The sequence below is a fragment of the Molothrus aeneus genome, chromosome 23 (assembly GCF_037042795.1).
Source record: "Molothrus aeneus isolate 106 chromosome 23, BPBGC_Maene_1.0, whole genome shotgun sequence".
NCBI classification, from domain to species: Eukaryota; Metazoa; Chordata; class Aves; order Passeriformes; family Icteridae; genus Molothrus; species Molothrus aeneus.
This window is the reverse complement of record NC_089668.1, coordinates 3911811-3929775: the sequence shown is the minus strand read 5'-3', so window position 1 is coordinate 3929775 and position 17965 is coordinate 3911811. Positions and strand designations below refer to the sequence as shown.

The window sequence follows — 17965 nt, the reverse complement described above, 5'->3', positions numbered from 1 at the left end:
CCAGCACAGGGGCCTCACTGATTATTATTTCTCAGATCAAGTTTCACATTTCCATTAATAATTTGGGCAGAAATGTGGAGTTCTCACAGCACAGCTCAGCACACACCAAGCCCCGCAGGCCACAGGAAGCCCTGAGGAAGCAGGGCTGAGCTCTGGCACAGTCAGGGGAAGCAGAAATGCTTTTTCCCTGCCAGGCTGCACTTACCCAGCCCTGGGGAAACAGCCACATGCTTGTTCCCTGTGCAGCTTTCTCTTTCCTAAGGGAAACTTCTTTTGGAAGAGCTTTGGTCTTAAAAATTGCAACTGGAGCTTTTAAATTAGTGTTGATTTAAAAAGAATTGCCCTAGGTCAGCTAAAAATACTAGTTAATTTTGTTTTCATTTTTTAAAGCAGAATCTCAACTTACACATCCAAAAGCACATCCATTTTTTTATTTACAGCTCAACTAATTGATACCTTTAATTAATTAATATGTGCACAGCAGAGCAAGGCAGGTGTAGGTGTAGCTGAGTGGGATATGTTATTGCCACCTGCAGTTAGGACTCAGAATCTGCTGAAACCTCTCAAAGAGAGTTTTCCAAATCCATGGTATAGACATGAAGTCTTCCATACAATAAAGTGCTTGCTCTGCAAAAGAAATTCATGTATAAATGCTGTTCTATAAGCTTTGCCACACCCTGCACCAAAGAGCTCTGACTGCAGTTTATCTCCATTTTAACCATGCTGCAGGCCTGGTTTTGCCAAAAGTAGAACTTTTCAAATATACAAAAGGTTCCAAAGTCTCAACATCCCTGTTTATAGCCCCATAAAGAGGCTTAAATAAAGGACAAAGAGGCATCTTTGGAAAGGACAGTGCAGCAGCTTCCAAAGAAACAGGTTTTTTTTCAAGAAAAAGAAAATTCTAGACAAAGTTAGAGAGAAGCAGAGTTGTTTACTCTGAACATGGCCCTTAACATGCCAATCATCAGGCTTGCTGCCCACTTGCTAATCTGCAAGCCCAAGAGAAGTGTCATGGTTTCGACCTTAAAGGAAATTTTCAACTAATTTTATTTCTCTCCAAAGTTCTATTTATTTTTCTTCCATTACATATCATAGGTAAAATAACTAGGTTTTAGCTTCCATTCTGTGTATCAATAAAAGGAATATACAAATTAAAACAAGAACTACAGAGGGATGTCTTGCTCACTGACTTCCATCTTGGGGCATTTTTGCCTCGTTGCAAGCCTGTGTGAGACAAACCTGAAAGGAAAGAGAAATCCATCAGTACTCAGACACTGGTCCAGCCCACAACCACCTGCAGCTCCAGCCTAAAGCACAACTCTGTTTTTCAGACTGACAACAGCTCTTTTCCCCACTGTGCTATGAGCCAGATGTGATGTAAAGCTCCTGCTTCTTCCTTCCCTGCTCCACGCTGCTTCTTCACCTCGGCCAAAATTCAAGAGAAGGGGCCAGGGGAAATAAGGAGCTTCTATTGCAGCTCAAGAGTCCCCTGAGAGGTGACAGAGGGACAGCATTGCCTTACAGCCATGGCTGACAAAACCACCCAGACTTACTGACAGCTTCTGCATGAGCCCTTGGGCCTTGGGGTTCAGCTGAAGAAAATTCTTCTTGGTCAGATCCTTTTCTGTCAAACGTATGCTCTGTGAAAACAAACACAAAGCTCAGGTTTTCTGTCTGGCCAGCTGCAGCAATTGGACACAGTAAAAAAGTTAAATAAGAGAAAAGAGACTAAGATCTAAGTATAGACAGGCAGAGAACTACATTCAGCTGGAACAGCAGCTCATCTCACACCTCTCCTGCAGTGCATTACTGCAGTACTGGCTGTGGTGGTTTTAACTAGCTTGATTTGTGGTGAGGGGAGATAAAGCCAGGGAGTGAATGATTTTTTTTGTGGGTGCACTGGCATGCAGCCAGCATCAAACCCAGTAAAACTGCAGTAGTGTAAGTCCTTTAAAGTGAATGCACAGTGAAACACCCTCCTGTTCTGTTTCAACCAGCTTGAGCAGGCCCCACTTCTGGCTAAGAACCTCTTCAGGTTTGTTTGAAGCTCAATCAAGCCCTTGGATAAACTGCAGGGGCACAGCTAAAGAGACCAGAGTGGCTGAACCAAAGCAGGTGAGGCTCCAAGAGGTGCCTGGGCAGTGAAGGGTCAGGATTTACCTCTCCCCCACCGAGGGGCAGGGTGAGCACGATGTCCTCGGGCTCGGCCAGGGGGCTGCCCTTGGCAGAGAAGGTGTAAATGCGCTCGTTGATGGCGGGAGTGCGCAGCCCCGGCGTCTTGAACACCCTGCAACAACGAGACAGGAGGGAGTGATATTTGCTCACAGCACCTGCAGTCCAGTAAGAGCCTGAATGAGAGATGTGGGACTCCAGACAGCTCCTCAAAATGCAGTTTGTTCCACCCAAGAGTTACAGCAGTCCAGGGTTGTGGGTGACAGAGCCTGTGCCTACAGCTGTCAGCTCCAGCTGCACCCTTAGTTTGGGTCACAGTGCATTAAACACTTTTCTTTTGGCCACGATGCATTAAATGCTTCTTTTCATTTGGTTACAATGCATTCTAGACTTTTCTTTTGGTTACAATGCATTATTATACTTTGCTGATCATCTTAATACAGTAGAACCAATCTATACCTTAACTTTTATCTATAGCCTGTCATAACTACTGTAATTACCATATTCATGTTACTGTTCTTCAGTCACTAAAAGTTAGTACATTACAGTTTAAGCTAGATGATGTTTTTCAGTTTTCTTGCAGTAAAAACTTGAGACATTTTTTCTGCTTGCAACATTGGCAGGTTTGTTTGCCTGTGCTTTCTTTCTGCTCGGTAAAAACATCTGCTCGGTAAACCCATCTTAAAGTGGGTTTATCCTTTGTTCTAAGTCATAAAAACCCCTTCTAACTAACATCCCCTTTGCCTCCTTGGTTATCCAGTAAGACTGGCTCAGCAATTCTTTTCTTCTATATCAAAATTTGCTATCATTTCTATTCCTTCTTCAAATTCTATATTCAAAAATCTTTCTGCTAAGCACACATATCTGTGAGACTTTCTTGTCAAACTTTCATCCTTCCCAACATAGTCCAAGTCTTTCATTTCAGGTCCAAAGAGCCACTGAAGGCTGTGCTGTAAACAGATGGTATGGAGCAGACTGGAGCAGAGATAGAAGGGAAATGTATTTGTTTTCTCTGTTAACAAACCTGGGATCAAATCTGGGTGTAACCATGGAGGTGCCTCCCCGAGCACACATATCAACCATTCTGCCAGAAGCTGGGGTGATGAAGCTGTTCTTGCTTGATCTGTTAAAGGGAAATAAACATCTGCACATACCACAACCTCTAACAAGTGTACAGGCACTTGTCAAAGGCTTGGAGAAGGTGACCACCACTAAACCCAGGGGTTATCACTAACCAGTGACCCCCAAAACTGGGAATAGCTTTCATTCCCATCAATTTTGCCCTATAGTGAGGCACAACTCTCCCCTCCCAACCAAAGCCCATCCCACCAAAGAGAAATATTGATTATTTGCACTCCCACTCTCCATTTCTAGAGAGGAGACACAGACATCCCCTTTACCTCTTGCTCATGCCCTTCACACTTGCTGAGGGGGGTCTTCTGGCCACGGGTGGTTTTTTGCTGGATGCCTTCACCTGCAGCACACATCAGTCACCAGATCAGTTACTTCCATCTTGTGGGACAGCTGAGTCCACACAAAGAGGCTTCCACACAAAATGCTCAGTCCCTTTCCATGCACAAGAGCCCAGAACAAACACCATTCAAGCCTTTGGGATCCTCCCCACTGGTGGAACTCTCTGGGAAGCACCAGCTGGGTGTAGTCTCCCTCAGAGCATCCTGGGCAGCCCTAGCCATCAGCTCAGCCAGGAATTCCTGTCCTGAGGATAATGTCACCCCAGAGAACAGCTATTCACTCACCTTGGCAGTCCTTGCATCCCCACCCTCAGCCTCTGAGGGACACTGGCTGGCAAGCCGAGATCTCTTCTGCCGTGGAAGTGATGGAGGCTCTGCTTCCTCATCAGCTTCAACACTCCTTTTGATCTTACTCACTAGAAAGAGAAAGTGTTACCCAACTGAATAATAACTTTAAATTGTTATTTAGCAGGGAAGGCAAATAGCTACCAGCAGTTTTGGCAACAATTTGCTTCAGAAATCCAAATTCCAAAGCAATCCTAATGGTTACCAGAGCATTACTTTGGATTATTTTGAATGTTTTAATGAAATTAATTAGAGGTACTGTAGGTACTCGGCATAAAAGTAGGATTATTATCCTGGTTTAAACATACTGAGGGATGTCAGCAAGAACTGAATTATTATTCACAGTAAGTAACCACAACATGCTTCCACCTCACCAGTGATGCCACAATGTTTAAACTCACCTTTCTCAGCAACATCCAACAGGGGATCAATGATGTCTGCGCTCAGCCTGCGGATTTTTGTTATTTCCATGTCTGCCTAAAATTAAAAACACTTGTGGCACCATTGGGATTGTTGTCAGCCCAATGTAAGTCAAAGTCGTAGAGCAAACCCCCAATAATTTTACAGCCAGATAAGCTCCATGTTTGCTGTTGTGCTCAAACTGGGCCCTTTCATGCATCTCTGCCTCCCTCAGGACTCAGTGCCTGGTTGGCAGCTGCAGGTGTGCTGTGCCTACACCCAGCTGCTCAACCACCTTGGAAATGCTGGCCTTTACTGCAAAGTGCATGTGCTCTCAGGGATTCAGGAGTGCTACCTAGCAGATAAGGAAAGATCAACAGGGAGAAGCAGCACCACGTAAATCCCACCTCTGATACAATGGGCCTCTCTTATTGTTAAATTTTAAAGAAACATTTGTGAAAATATTGATGTAACTGTTTCTCTTGTAATGCTCCAGTGTGAGGAGCAGAGTGGGATAGCTCCAGAGAGCTTTATGTTCGTTCTGGAAACCTACCTTAGCCACATCCTCCGGCGTGTTTTCACCTCTTGCTAGAGCTAAAAAGAAAACGTATCAGATACATCAGGACATGTCAGGGGACACTCACACAGCACAGCAGGGCTGTTACCGTGGGGATGAAAAACCCAGCACAAACCAGACAACAGAAGCACTGGGGTAGTGGGGTTATTCCCTGGGGATTGCAGGCACGGTAGCTCCCAGCCCCTCCCTTACAGCCGTTCGTTATTATCCGCGGGGGAAGGAGTCCCTAAGCCCAGCAGCCCCGGCCCCGCTCCGCACCGAAGAACTCCAGCCAGTTCATCTCGCGGATGGCGGCCGGCAGCCGCAGGATGGCCATGTCGTACATGTGCTCCACTTCTTGCACCATGCGCTCCCCGTCCGCCTCGATCCGCTTCAGCCGCCGCTCCACTGCGGGGAGACGAAGCATTAACGCTGCCCGCGGGCCCGGGGCCTCTCTCCTCTCCGCGATCCCCTCCTCCTCCCTGCCCTACCTTCTCTGTCGAAGTCTTGGAGGAACGCCTCCATTTTGCGGCGGCGGGCACTGGAGCTGCCCTTTTTCTTGGCGGGGGGCATTTGTGGTTCTGTGGGTCTCTCCTCAGCGGTTCTTATTGCGGGTTACTTATTGCAGGATCTCTCCACTGCGGGTTCTTATTGCGGGTTACCTTATTGCGGGGTCTTTATTGCGGGTTCTCCCCTCAGTGGTTCATGCCGGGCGGGCTCACTAAGCGCTTCCTCAGCGCTCGCTCCTTTAAACGCAACCGCCACCCCGGCTGGCCAATGGCGGCGCGGCGCGGGCTGATGACGCGCGGCAGCAGCGCCGGGCAGTGACGGCCATGATGGCGGCGGTGATGGCGGCGCCCGTGGCCGCACTCCGGGCCTGGTCGGAGGCGGCGGCGCGGGCGGAGGTGGTGGCGCAGGCGGCTCTGGCAGCCACGGCCCCGCTGCTGGGCTCGCTGGCCGCGCTGGCGGCGCAGATGCGGGCGGCGCGGCGGCTGCCGTGGGACGCGACGGCGCTGGGCGCTTTCCCTGAGCTGCGGGCGCGGCTGTGGCGGAAGCAGCGCGGTGCGGCCGAGGCACTGCTGGAGCAGCTCGGCCAGCGGCGGTGAGGAGGCGGCTGGGGCCGGGCGGGCAGGGCCGCCAGGGCTTGGCTGACCCCGCTGTGCTGATAGGGAGGAGCTGCGGGACGTGCGCGACGCCGTGGGGGCCGCCGGCAGCGCCGTGCTGCGGCTCGTGGAGGAGCGGGGCCCGGCCGAGCTGGGGCTGGCCGCGGTTCTGAGGCGAGGCCCGCGCTGCCCCTCGCTGGCCGATGTGCTGGAGGGGCTGCAGGACGTGGAACGCTACTACCGGCACCTGTATCCATCCTGCTGGGGGTCTCTGGGCGGCGCTGGGGGTGTCAGGGCGGTACTAGGGGGGCTCTTTTGTCCTTGTTGTCCTTAGCAGGCACGAAGGTACTTGGAGAGCAAACTGCTCCTGCAGCGCCTCAGCTTGGACAGCCTGGCAGATGTGGAAGCCCTGCCACAGTCCTGGGAGAGGATTTTGGAGCGTTACAAAGATGATGTTGTTCAAGGTAGCTCTGTGTGGAAAAAGCTGAGGGGTGTTGCCCAGGGGTCCTGGCTGATGTCCCCTGGGGACAGGCCTGGCTCTGCTGGTCTCTGCAGGAGTGGGTGACCCTGCTCTGAGATCTGGGTCAGCCTCAGGTGAAAATATTCACCATCACACCTGGGCACAGCTGGAAGCAACATCCTCACAGTGTGGCAAGGGCTCAGTGCTCATCAGTTCTACCCACACTTTTTTTTATTGCCTTTAGGACAAGTTTTTGGGAGTACAGAATACGGGTAAAGCACATTGCAGCTGACAGGGTTGTTGTTTTCTCTCTGTCTCAGATACACTCCTGAAGGTCTCACTGTTTGTGGAGAACCATCACGAGGTGAGCTGCTCACCTGGCTCCTGACAGGGCAGCAGGGACTGGCACTGCCCAGCTTCTGGCACGTTCTGCGATGCTGCAGAGGGGATGAGGAGCTGAGGGAGCTCTCCTGGTGCTTTTTGGAAGCTGAATGAGTTGAGTCTTGGCCTCAGCATGAAATGCTTGAACTGTACCATTTTCAAGTGGAAATGGCCTTGGTCTATGAAGAAGAGGCTGAGCCAAAAAAGCCATGAAGATAGAAGGGAGTCACCTCCAGCTGTGGAACTTGTCCTTTCCTCCTTCTGCCATGCCTGTTTTGTGTCATGGTAAAAATGTTGATACTTACATGAGGTGCTGCAGATGTGTGAGTGTAATAGAGTCCTTCAGGCTGGTGCCATGAAAGATATTTGTCCTTACAAATAAAGAAAATATGTAAGATTAGGGTCTAGAAACAGTGCTCCCCTCATGTCTTTGAGCAGTGTGTTTGCATTCATCCCACCTGGGCATGGAGGAGGAAGGAAGCAAATCTGGCTTGAAAATGTCATTACAGAGGTGCACAAATGCCTGAGTTCCGACACAGGTGAGGAGTACACTGCTCTGTTACCACTGAAATCGGTCTTAAATATCACTGTGTGACAGTTCAGGGACACCTTTTGGTGGCCATGGCCAACAGAACTGATCCTCTGAGCATTCCCAGGAAGCAGTGGGGTATTTGTCTCTCAGCTGTGTATTTGCTGAGGAGCTGCAGGGTGACATTTTATGGGATCCCCTGTGGCAGGAAAGAATGAATCTGATTCCATGTTCTTAGAAGGCTTATATTATATTATATTATATTATATTATATTATATTATATTATATTATATTATATTATATTATATTATATTAATTAAAAACCTGTGACTCTCTAGAGTCCCGACACAGCCAGACTGTGATTGGTCATTAAGTAAAAACAATTCACGTGTTGGATAAACAATCTCTAACCATATTCCAAAGCAGCAAAACACAAAAGGAGCAAATGAAATAATACTGTTTTCCTTTTTCTCTGAGGCTTCTCAGCTTCCCGGGAGAAAGAATCCTGGCAAAGAGATTTTTAAAAATTTAACAATAACACTGCAGCTTCTTGGAGAATGCCAATAAAGAATTGCATGGGACACGTTGTGGGCGTGGTGTTTGTGCTCACATTTCTGTGTCCCCAACCTGGGGTGTCCCCGTGGCCACCTGAGGGCACTGCATGACCCATGAACCCTGGAGGGGGGCAGATCAGGGTGCTGGGGATGCCAAGGATGGGAAAGGGCTGGATAAGGGCTGGGCTGCCAGTGCTCCCATCAGGGACAGGGGATCACGAGTTCTAGCTGCAGTTCTTCACACACAGCTGTAATTGCAAAGGAAACCAGCTGCAATGGAAACCCTCTCCTGATGCTGGGTGCCCTGCCTGTGGCGTTCACATTCTCTGAACACGATTGCTTCACCCACGGTTTTCTCCTGGGAAGCTGAAAGGCAGTGAGAAACCTCAGAGAAAAGAAGAGCAATTCTTATCTCATTTGCTTCTCCTGTGTTGTGCTCATCTGGAATGAGTTCTCCTGTGTTTGGAGATTGTTTACCCACAGGTGATTGTTTCATTGGATTCTGCTGTGAGTTGTTTTCACTCTTTGGCCAATCAGTGCCAAGCTGTGTCAGGGCTCTGGAGAGAGTCAGGAGTTTTCATTATCTTTTTAGCATTCAGTGTCTTTTCTGTATTCTTTAGTATAATATTCTTTAATATAATATAGTATAATAAAGTAATAAATTAGTCTTCTGAGAACATGGAGTCAGATGAATTGTTCTTCCCTGCCATGGGACTCACTGTGCATTTACAATACCCTGCCCAGGGTGGAGGTGAGGTGGGTTCTGCTCCTGGTGGGGGTTCACGTGGCTGTGCAGCCTTGGCTCCTTACACAGGGTTTGGAGCATGGCTGGTGGCTCAGGGTCAATCAGAGGTGTCATTCTTGCTCAGGCCTCCGTGTGCCATCCTCACAAACCAGATGCTGAGCTTGGATGCAGAATTGTCCTTGCATGTGTGCATGCTGTACAACCCTTCAACACCCCTCTTCTGTCAGCTTCTCTTCAGGACAGCTGCCCAGTGAACAAATGGATTTAAATTCTGGGAGATGTTCAGTGGTGGCCCTCCTGCTTCTCCCAGATGTTTGGCCCCTGATGTCTGTGCTAACAAAGTGCTGAGGGAACTTTCTGCATTGAAAGTGGCTGTGCCCTGACTCTGACTGACTGAAATGGGGTGAGTGAGGTGCTCATTGAAGTTTTGGTGTGATTAATTGCTCTGTGCTGTTCCTGGGCTGTGTCATCAGCCAGGATGAGCGCTCTGTGGGGTGTGAGTGAGTCTGAATCAGAGCACTCTAATTGGGATCAGCTGTGGGCTTGTTCTGCTGCAGATCTGCATCTTCTGTCAGGATGGCTGCCAGAGACCCCACAGCTAAGCAGGACACGGTTCCTCATGTGTGCAGAGCTCCCTTCAGCCTGGGAGTCTCTGGGGTTTGAGGGCTCCGCCATGAGCAGAGCCAGGGTGGGCGTTCAGCCTGTCAGTCATTCAGGCCACTCCTGCTCCTTGCTTGACAGCTGCAGGGCTGAGCCAGACCCCTGCTCACAGCACAGGGATGTCTCTGGTGCCAGATTTCTGCACCTTCCTGACTACTGGGACAGGAGGGAGGTGAGTGAGAGCAGCAGCTGCTGGGGAGCCAAATGCAGGGTCAGGGTGATGCCTTTTCCTTCATCCTAAAATTAAGAGCCAGGCACAGTTAAGGGATAAAGGGTTTTTTTCTTGGTATTTAATAAGGATCCTTAGGGTGCAATGCTTCATCAAGGTGGAGTGTGCTGAAATGCGCACCTGAGAGATTGTGTGTACAATTTTATAGATTTTGCAAATTAGTATATCTAATAAAGATGCTTCAATGAGAGGCTTGAATTAACAGTCTGACATTTTCTCATCTCAAAATATTCCCTCTTGGATGGGCTTAATCTTAGTTTATAAGATGTATTTTAGATGGGACCTTGGATTTTCAAGATAGTGTAGGGCTTTCCAGCTTTCATCTACAAGGCCTTTAGGATGTTTGATCTTCTAGCCTAACAGAATACCAGGACTATATTAAATTTACCAGGACTATATTAAGCTATCAGACTTAAGGAATTACAAGTATGTGTTCTAAGAGCACTGAGAATACATAAAAGATATAGAAAAGATCTATAAAAGATATAGAAAAGGCAAAAATTTATCTTGGCATCAAGGGGCTCCAGCCTGTGCTGTGTCTTAGTGAGGCTATGGGTAAGGCAGCATAAGAGCTTCTGAGACCAACTGGTAAAATATATGTAACCATAAAAATAAATCCAAGTACCTTTATTTTTGGAGTAGAGCTCTTAAAAGTATTATTGCACAGAGATCTGTCTTTGAGGAATGCAATAAAATGCAGTTAGCAGCTGGAGCTACCTTGTTAAAGGAAAATTGTCAGGAAACACAAAGCTCACACTTTGATTTTCAGCTTTACCTCCTGCTAACTCCATTGGAAAACAGTTATTCTTCTCTTACAGGAAAAGCACAAACTCAATTCAGCTATTAAATTCAAATGCCCACAAACATTTATAAGAGCACCTGACTCGTGTATGGTTGGGTTTTTTTCCTCCTGTAGGGGTGGGCACTGGCTTCTGGTGCAGTGAGGCCTTTGCAGTTCTGCTTAGAAATGGGGACCTGCTCTTGGTAACACCAGATTTCCAAAACAAACCCAAAAGCTTTGCTTCAGCCTAAGCTCATGGATTTGAAGCAGATTTCAAAACTGAGTGTATTACAAGAGCCCACAGTTATGGACAAGACAAAGGATTTGGCACCTGAATTGAAGTGTAAAGTGGCTCAGAGGCAGAAATATGTGATAAAAAGCTTTGTGATTAATTTAATAAACCAACTATGGGCTTCACAAGTCCCTGTGGTTTTTGAGCTTATTCTTTGAGACTTTCATCTTGGCCTGAAGCAGAACTCTTCTGTGACTTTGCTGAGGGACAAAGAAAATTGCCCCATACAGAAATATTAAGCACCTATTTAATTTCCCAAAAAAGTACCCTGAGATTGGGTTCCCCTCTGTCCCTCTTCACTGGGGCTGCCATGGGATGGCTCCCTGTGTCACCATGATATTTTATGAAAAATCCTTTTGTTAGGATTTGTTCTCCTGAGAAGCTGAGAGGCCTCAGGAACAAAATGTAACCAATGGTTATCTGCTGCTGTGGAATGCAACAGGTGCATCTGGGATTGGTCTCGTGGTTGTTTTTAATTAATGGCCAATCACAGCCCAGCTGGCTCAGACTCTGGTCAGTCACAAGATTTTATTATCATTCCTTTCCTTCCTTTGCTAGCCTTCTGATGAAATCCTTTCTTCTATTCTTTTAGTATAGTTTTAATATATCATTTTCTTTTAATATAATATATATCATAAAATAATAAATCAGCCTTCTGAAACATGGAGTCAGATCCTCATCTCTTCCCTTGTCCTGGGACCCCTGCAAACACCACCACACTCCCTGTTCTCCCTGCTCTTTCTCTCCACAGCCCAGACAGTCTCGAGGCTGCCTGGGGAAAGCAGAATGAAGAACATCAAGCCAGTAAGTCTCCTAACCATTCTGCTATGTGAGGAATGAATCCAAGAGCCTTTGCACACTATTAATCTTTTCCAGTTCCTAAGAAAGCAAACGATCTCCCGCTCCCATAAATCCAACCTCTCTCTCCAGCTTCTCCCCTGGTGTTTGAACTGCTCGCCAAGAGCTTTATTAAAACCTACAAGATGCAGTTTTGTTCCTCACTGAATCCTAAACAACTGTGCTAGATGGAGAAGAAACATTTGGTGCTGTCAGCTTTAGAGCATTTTTGTGTGTAGTCCATGGCCACTTGTCAGCCTCAGCCCCACACTGAGCCCAACAGGACCTTTGCTCTGCTCCCCTGAGGCTGGGAGATAAATTCAAGCTGGCCAAACCTCACGGCCTCGTGTCCCAAAGCACCTGGCACTGGTGCATATGGGGGGCAGCAGGAGGGATGTTCCCCTGGCTGCAGAGTGCCCCTGTGGCACCCTGCCCTCCTGTGCCAGTATCTGCAGCTTGCCAGAGGCCCTGGGGACACTGTGCTGGGCAGCTGCCACTCCCTGGCAGCTTTCCTGCCACCTCCTCTCCTGCCCTGAGTGGAGAGGCTTCTGCTACAAACCCTGTGTCTGTCCCCTTGGCATGACCCAGCCAGTGCCACCGTGGGGGTGTGGGGTAGCAGGGGATGGTCTGTTGGAACCCAGGAGATTCCTCTGGCTGCCCTGGGTGACTCCAGACCCTGGCAAGGGGCTCAGAGACCTTGGCACGGAGTCACAAACGCCTGTGCCTTGGATTTTAACCCATGGGAAACAATTACCAACTTTGTGTGAAGGTTTACAAGGCACAAGAGTTTGAGTAGAATGTTAGTGAATTTATCACTGGGTGAAAATGTAGAATTTTGGGGATTTAGAATGGGGGTTCAAGAGGCAAGATGGAGGAATCTGGGCATGTCCTGTCCTTCTCCTTCTTCTTGTCCTCCATCTTCTGCTGTGATGGCGGCACTTCTGGATTGGTTTAGAGATAGACTAAGATAGGTGATAGGTATAGGAAAATTATTGTAAATAAAGTACAGGTAGTTCTTAGTATAAAAAGCTAACACCACCACAAACTGACCTGCTGGACAGACCTCAGCAGGTTGGAAGGACAATGTATTAGATAAGAGCAAATAAACAACCTTGAGAACAAGAGCCAAGGAATTCTGACTTCTTCTTTGGTCTCGGGGCTGGGAAAAAGAGACTTTTTAACACTTTGGGGTCCTCTCAACACCAGAGACCTCATCAGTGGTGCCCAGGTGCTGGGGTGAGCAGAGAGGCTGCAGCTGGTGCTGGGCAGCTGTGGGTGTGCAGGGACAGCCAGGTGAGGCTGGCAGGTCCTGTGGGGGCAGCAAGGGTGAGGTGCACACCAGGGTCCTGCCAGCTGCCGCGCATCACCGCTGGCCCTTGGCACATCCTGCAGTGTGTCACAGCCTTCTCCCTCTGGTTTCCTAACGTTCCCTCAGTCTGAAACTCATCAACCAGTGCTGAGAGAAAACATTCGCAGACGAAGCCAAAGCAGAAGTGAGCAAAGCTGTTCCTTTGGCTGGGTTCCTCCAGCTCCTTGTGCGCCACTGCTTGGTTTGAGCAAGAGCCACCTTTGCCTGCCCTGTGCACCTGAGCCATGGGGAGGGACAGAATCTCCCCCTGCCCTGGGGGGGAGCTCTTGTTGTGGCTTTGCCAAGGAGAAGTCCCTTTCATAGTACAGTTCTGGTACCTCAGCCCAAACCCCAGGGAAGGGGTGAGAGCAGGTTGTGTGAGAGGGAAGACAAAGCTGTGGAGCGTGGCTTGCACAAGGAGTGCTTTTAAACTTCAAAAATCTACTTGTGAGGAGCAGGAAAGGGTAGAAGTGAGGGTTGAGAAAGTCAGTATAGCTGTGCCCAGAGGAGGAGCAGCTCTGGAACCAAGAAGCTGCAGCTGCTCTGCTGGAAGCAGGGGCTGGGGGCACCTGGGGCAGTGACAAAATTCAGCTCATGAGGAACCTGAACAGGAGCCCCTGTGCAAGCCCCATCTGGGGAGCCCAGAGCTGGCACAGGGGGGTTTGGGCAGTGCTGCCCATCCTGTCCTCACGGGGTGCCACCCCCCCTGCTGCCATGTGGGAGGACAGGGAGCCAAGCATGTGGAAAAGCCCCAGAGGTGAATAATCCAGCCCAGCTTTGGCTGGACACGGCTCCCCCAGCTCTGAAAGGATTTTTGGTCGGGTTTAATGAGATTAGTCTGTAAGCTCTGGAGATGTCAGCCTGCTGGCAGCTCCCTGTTCAGTAGTTCCTCGTGTGCCAGGGAATGATGTTCATTTCATTGGCCTTGACTCTGCTGGATCAGGCTGTTGCTCTGCTCCTCAATTAGCTGCATCTGCGTGGCAGTAATGAGCTGGAGGTCACACAGCCCAGAGAGGGGTGCTGAAAAGTTCACTTGTGTGGAAGGGAGCTCTCCATGCCCCCAGCCAGGAGATGCTGGGGCTCTGCACCCAACCTGGCCCTTGTTCTCCCCACAGCCCCACTGGGGTCCAGACCCTGCTTATCACTGCTGTGGTGACCCTGCACAGCTGAGAGGCTGTGCTTGTGAAAGCTCCAGTCTGCGTCTGTGCTGACATTATTGAAGCTACTGGTAATAAAACATGTCACTACAGGGGCCAGGGCCACATCCGAGCCTGTGAAGGGAAAGCAAAAATCCAAACAAAAACCCAAAACCTCCAAAAAAGCTCCAACCAAGCACATGCTGAGGGTAGGGCTGGATTTCCAGGCATGCAGACCCCACTGGTGCCACCCTGCCAGGATGACAGGCACCTCCTGGCCCTGCTGGGACACAGGAGTCCCAGCTTCCCATCCTTGTGCATGTGCTGAACCCTCCCTGTAGTGCAGGAAACTCCAAATAAATGCTGTTGATGCCTCTGCCCTCCTGTCAGGGATTAGGACATGCTGGAGCAATTTGCATGGGGATGAAACTTGGAAGAAATGGCAAAACTGAGGGAATATGATATTATTTATTATTGCCAGTTGCAAGGGAACAGCAGCAGCCTCCAAACTTGTATAACTCTGGAACATGACTATTATTAGAACGCAAAGTTAGCAAGCAATTAGCTAATTGCAATTCGCATTGTCTGTTGGCAATTATAAGGAGAACAGTTATAAACCCCAACAGATGGAACTCAAATGGGTCAGCCTCTCTTTTTCTGTTTTATTTTTTCCATCCCCAAAAGGCATTTGCTATGAGCTAAACTCAGGTTCTCTCTAGGGCTTGTGAAAGCAGCCAGCCTGTGAGTCAGTGTGCACCAGGGTCCCTGCAGGTCCCTGTCCTGCACATGGGGCTTGTCCTGTCCAGACCTTCCCAAATGACCCAGTTTTGAGGCCAGAGAGCTCAGCTAAAAGCACTGTGGTTTCCATCATTTGCTGTCTGTGGTGGTGTTTTTTTTTAGTGGCTGTGGAAAAAAGCAGGAGCAGAGAAATCCAGCTGCAATTTGTCTTTGTTCCCATCCAGTTCCTCACAGCTGTACAGCTTCAGGTAATACCTTCCCTTCTCTCTCCAGCAGTGACACAAACTGATGCTGCCTCCCTGAGCAGGATTTCTGAATCTTTTGAGGTTATTTGAGGGATTTTCATTCCCTTTTGAGGCTGAGTCAGAACAGGGATCTCTGCGAAGATGAGCAGGCAACAAAGCAGCTCTGCCTCCCCTCTCCTGCAACAAAAGGTACCAGCAGAACAGCTCCCACAGGGCAGAGATTATCTCATTGCTTTTGTCAGAAATGCCTGGGTGATGCAGCATCAGGGCATGACAGAAGGGCAGAACATGAGCCCTGGGCTCGAGGGATCTCAGTGCCTGGTTCACATCTGTTTAACCAAGCACAGGGGCTCCTCCCTGTGACACTTTGCTCTCCTCTGGGTGGGTTTTGTGCTCTCAGTGTTCAAGGGGTGCTGTGACAGGTGGCTGCTGAGGGTCACGCCTCAGGTTTTAGTTTTTATTTCAGATTCTGAGCTGCCTTAGTGTGTGGGTCTGAGCTTCATATTATGGGATGGTGAGCTCTGTGCACAGAGCAAGGAGACAAAACAATTCCTGCTCCAGCTGGGCACCAAGGACAAATGATGCAAATCTCAGGCCCAGGAGCAGAAACAACGTGGGCTGAAGAGAGAAAAACAAGAAGGATGGGACTTCATAAGCTAAAGCTATAATCAGACAATTAACTGCAATATGGAAAAGGAGCAGAACTGATCAAAGGGAGAGACCCCGTGACTGGTTGTCCATTTTGTGACCATTTTGGCTCATCTTGGGTGTAGCTGGGTATGTGCTATTGTACTGCCCAAGGTGGATCCATTGAGGCCTTTTAATAAATCCCTAATTATTCTTTAACTCTGTCCAGCCTCTGTTCTGGGTCAGCCTTCTCCAGGCATCAGGGGGTCAGAAATCATCATTTACCTGTCAAGCATTTCTCTGCTGAAGCATGGCAGGGTCCAAGCTGTGCACACAGATCAGTGTGTTTGACACCAGAGCCAAACCAGGGGCACACATGATAACCCCAATACCCCAAGTGGTGCAGCCTGGCACATTCCAGCCTCTTCCTCACCTTTACAGCACCTGCAGGAGAGGGGCAGCAAGGCTGCTCTGACACGTGGCAACTCATCCTGCATTTCAGACTCATGGAAACTCATCCTGCATTCCAGATTCCTGGAAACTCATCCTGCATTTCAGACCATGGCAACTCATCCTGCATTTCAGACCATGGAAACTCATCCTGCATTTCAGATTAATGGAAACTCAACCTGCATTTCAGATTTGTGGAAACTCATCCTGCACTTCAGACTCATGGAAACTCAACTTGCATTTCAGATTAATGGAAACTCATCCTGCATTTCAGATTTGTGCAAACTCATCCTGCATTTCAGATTTGTGCAAACTCATCCTGCATTTCAGCTTAATGGAAACTCATCCTGCGTTTCAGATCCATGCAAACTCATCCTGCATTTCAGCTTAATGGAAACTCATCCTGCGTTTCAGACTCATGGAAACTCAACCTGCATTTCAGATACCTTTTTAGAGTAAGGACCAGTACAGGCCTTAAGAGGAAATATCACAGAAAGTATTCTGAGGAAATATTTCACTAAAGGACCTCATATCTGCTTTCAGATTCTTAGTGGCCATGGAAGGAGCTTTGCCCTTTATCCTTCCTGAATGCTGGTGATGTCAGTGACCATGGCAAAAGAACATCCTTGTTTTGGGTCAGGCTGATGCAGACACAGACACAGTTGGGTGATCTGAAACAGATTAGGCCCAGCAATATGAATTTCATAAATAGCAACACAAACCCACTGCACACCTTTGGCTGATATTAGACAGGGGATGGGTTGGAATTCATCTCGGAGCAAAGGCATAATAATGAAATGGAAACATCAGGTTTTACTTAGAGCTCCCAGGTTTCCCATAGGAGGCAGTTTGTGTAGTGCCCATTTATTAAAGACAAATGCTATCATTTGGAACATATCTCATGGACAGCAGGGGACTGGCTGAGGCAGGGGAGCAGTAACTGGAGATGGAGCTTTGCATTTACAAGCAGTTGTTTTCAACAGGCTCTGCATGTCCTGCCAGGTGTGATGAAAGCTGCCAGGTGCCCCAGAGCCTGCCCTGGCCCTGGCCCTGCCTCCCACCATGCACAGCCCCACGAGGGCCCTGACCCAGGTGGAACATGCTGGACTTCAATGAGTGTTTAACAGCAGACAGAAAGATAATCTGGTTATCAGGAGTCAGGCAATCATGGGCTAAAATAAGCAGGTATGGATGGGGGGCCCAGCTCTGGCTCCAGGTGCTGAGCCCTGCTCTGGGCTCCAGGAATCCCTTGAAATGAGAGCCAGCTCCTGCAGAGCATCTGCTGGGGATGCCTCAGGTTTGAGCTTTTGTGTTTTTCAGATTCTGGGCTGCTTTAGTGTGTGGGTCTGAGCTTCATATTAGGGGATGGTGAGACAAAGGGATGGGGAGACAAAACAATTCCTGCTCCAGCTGGGGACCAAGGACAAATGATCCAAATCTCAGGCCCAAGAGCACAAACAATGGTGAAGTGAAGAGAGAAAAACAAACAGGATGGGATTTTATAAGCTAAAGCTGTAATTGGACAATGAACTCCAATATGGAAATGGAGCAGAACTGATCAAAGTGAGAGACCCCGTGACCAGGTGTCCATTTTGGGACCATTTTGGTTCATCTTGGGTTCATTTTGTGACCATTTTGGTTCATCTTTGGTGCAGCCCTGGCTGGGCTCTTGTGCTGCCCAAGGTGCATCCATTGAAGACTTTTAATAAATCCCAGATTTATTCTTTAGCTCTGCCTAGCCTCTGCTCTAGTTCAGCCTTCTCAAGGCATCACTGGGGCCAGAGGAGACCTTGGCCAAGGAGCAGCAGGGACCAGGATGTCACCTGTGCCCCAGGACACGTGGCAGCCTGCACACGTCACCCCTCACAGCTCCTGAGGCTCTGGGGTCTCTGATTTGGGGTCCTC

The 17965-nt window shown here is 48.8% G+C and overlaps 2 protein-coding genes across 2 annotated transcripts; one reads left to right on the top strand and one right to left on the bottom strand.

Annotated features, from left to right (window-relative positions):
• Nucleotides 1–1060: 1060 nt before the first annotated feature.
• On the bottom strand, nucleotides 1061–6159 carry CDCA8 (cell division cycle associated 8). The gene is made up of 10 exons (XM_066564960.1): nucleotides 5436–6159; nucleotides 5224–5352; nucleotides 4942–4982; nucleotides 4391–4466; nucleotides 3930–4060; nucleotides 3573–3646; nucleotides 3197–3295; nucleotides 2161–2287; nucleotides 1554–1640; nucleotides 1061–1239 (listed from the first exon to the last, which is right to left on the bottom strand). Exons 1-10 carry the CDS (start codon nucleotides 5515–5517, stop codon nucleotides 1183–1185), a joined length of 903 nt encoding a protein of 300 aa, XP_066421057.1. The 5' UTR covers nucleotides 5518–6159; the 3' UTR covers nucleotides 1061–1182.
• On the top strand, nucleotides 5781–7299 carry AIRIM (AFG2 interacting ribosome maturation factor). Its single transcript, XM_066564961.1, has 4 exons — nucleotides 5781–6046; nucleotides 6114–6296; nucleotides 6393–6511; nucleotides 6828–7299. Exons 1-4 carry the CDS (start codon nucleotides 5781–5783, stop codon nucleotides 6893–6895), a joined length of 636 nt encoding a protein of 211 aa, XP_066421058.1. The 3' UTR covers nucleotides 6896–7299.
• The last annotated feature ends 10666 nt before the right edge of the window (nucleotides 7300–17965 follow it).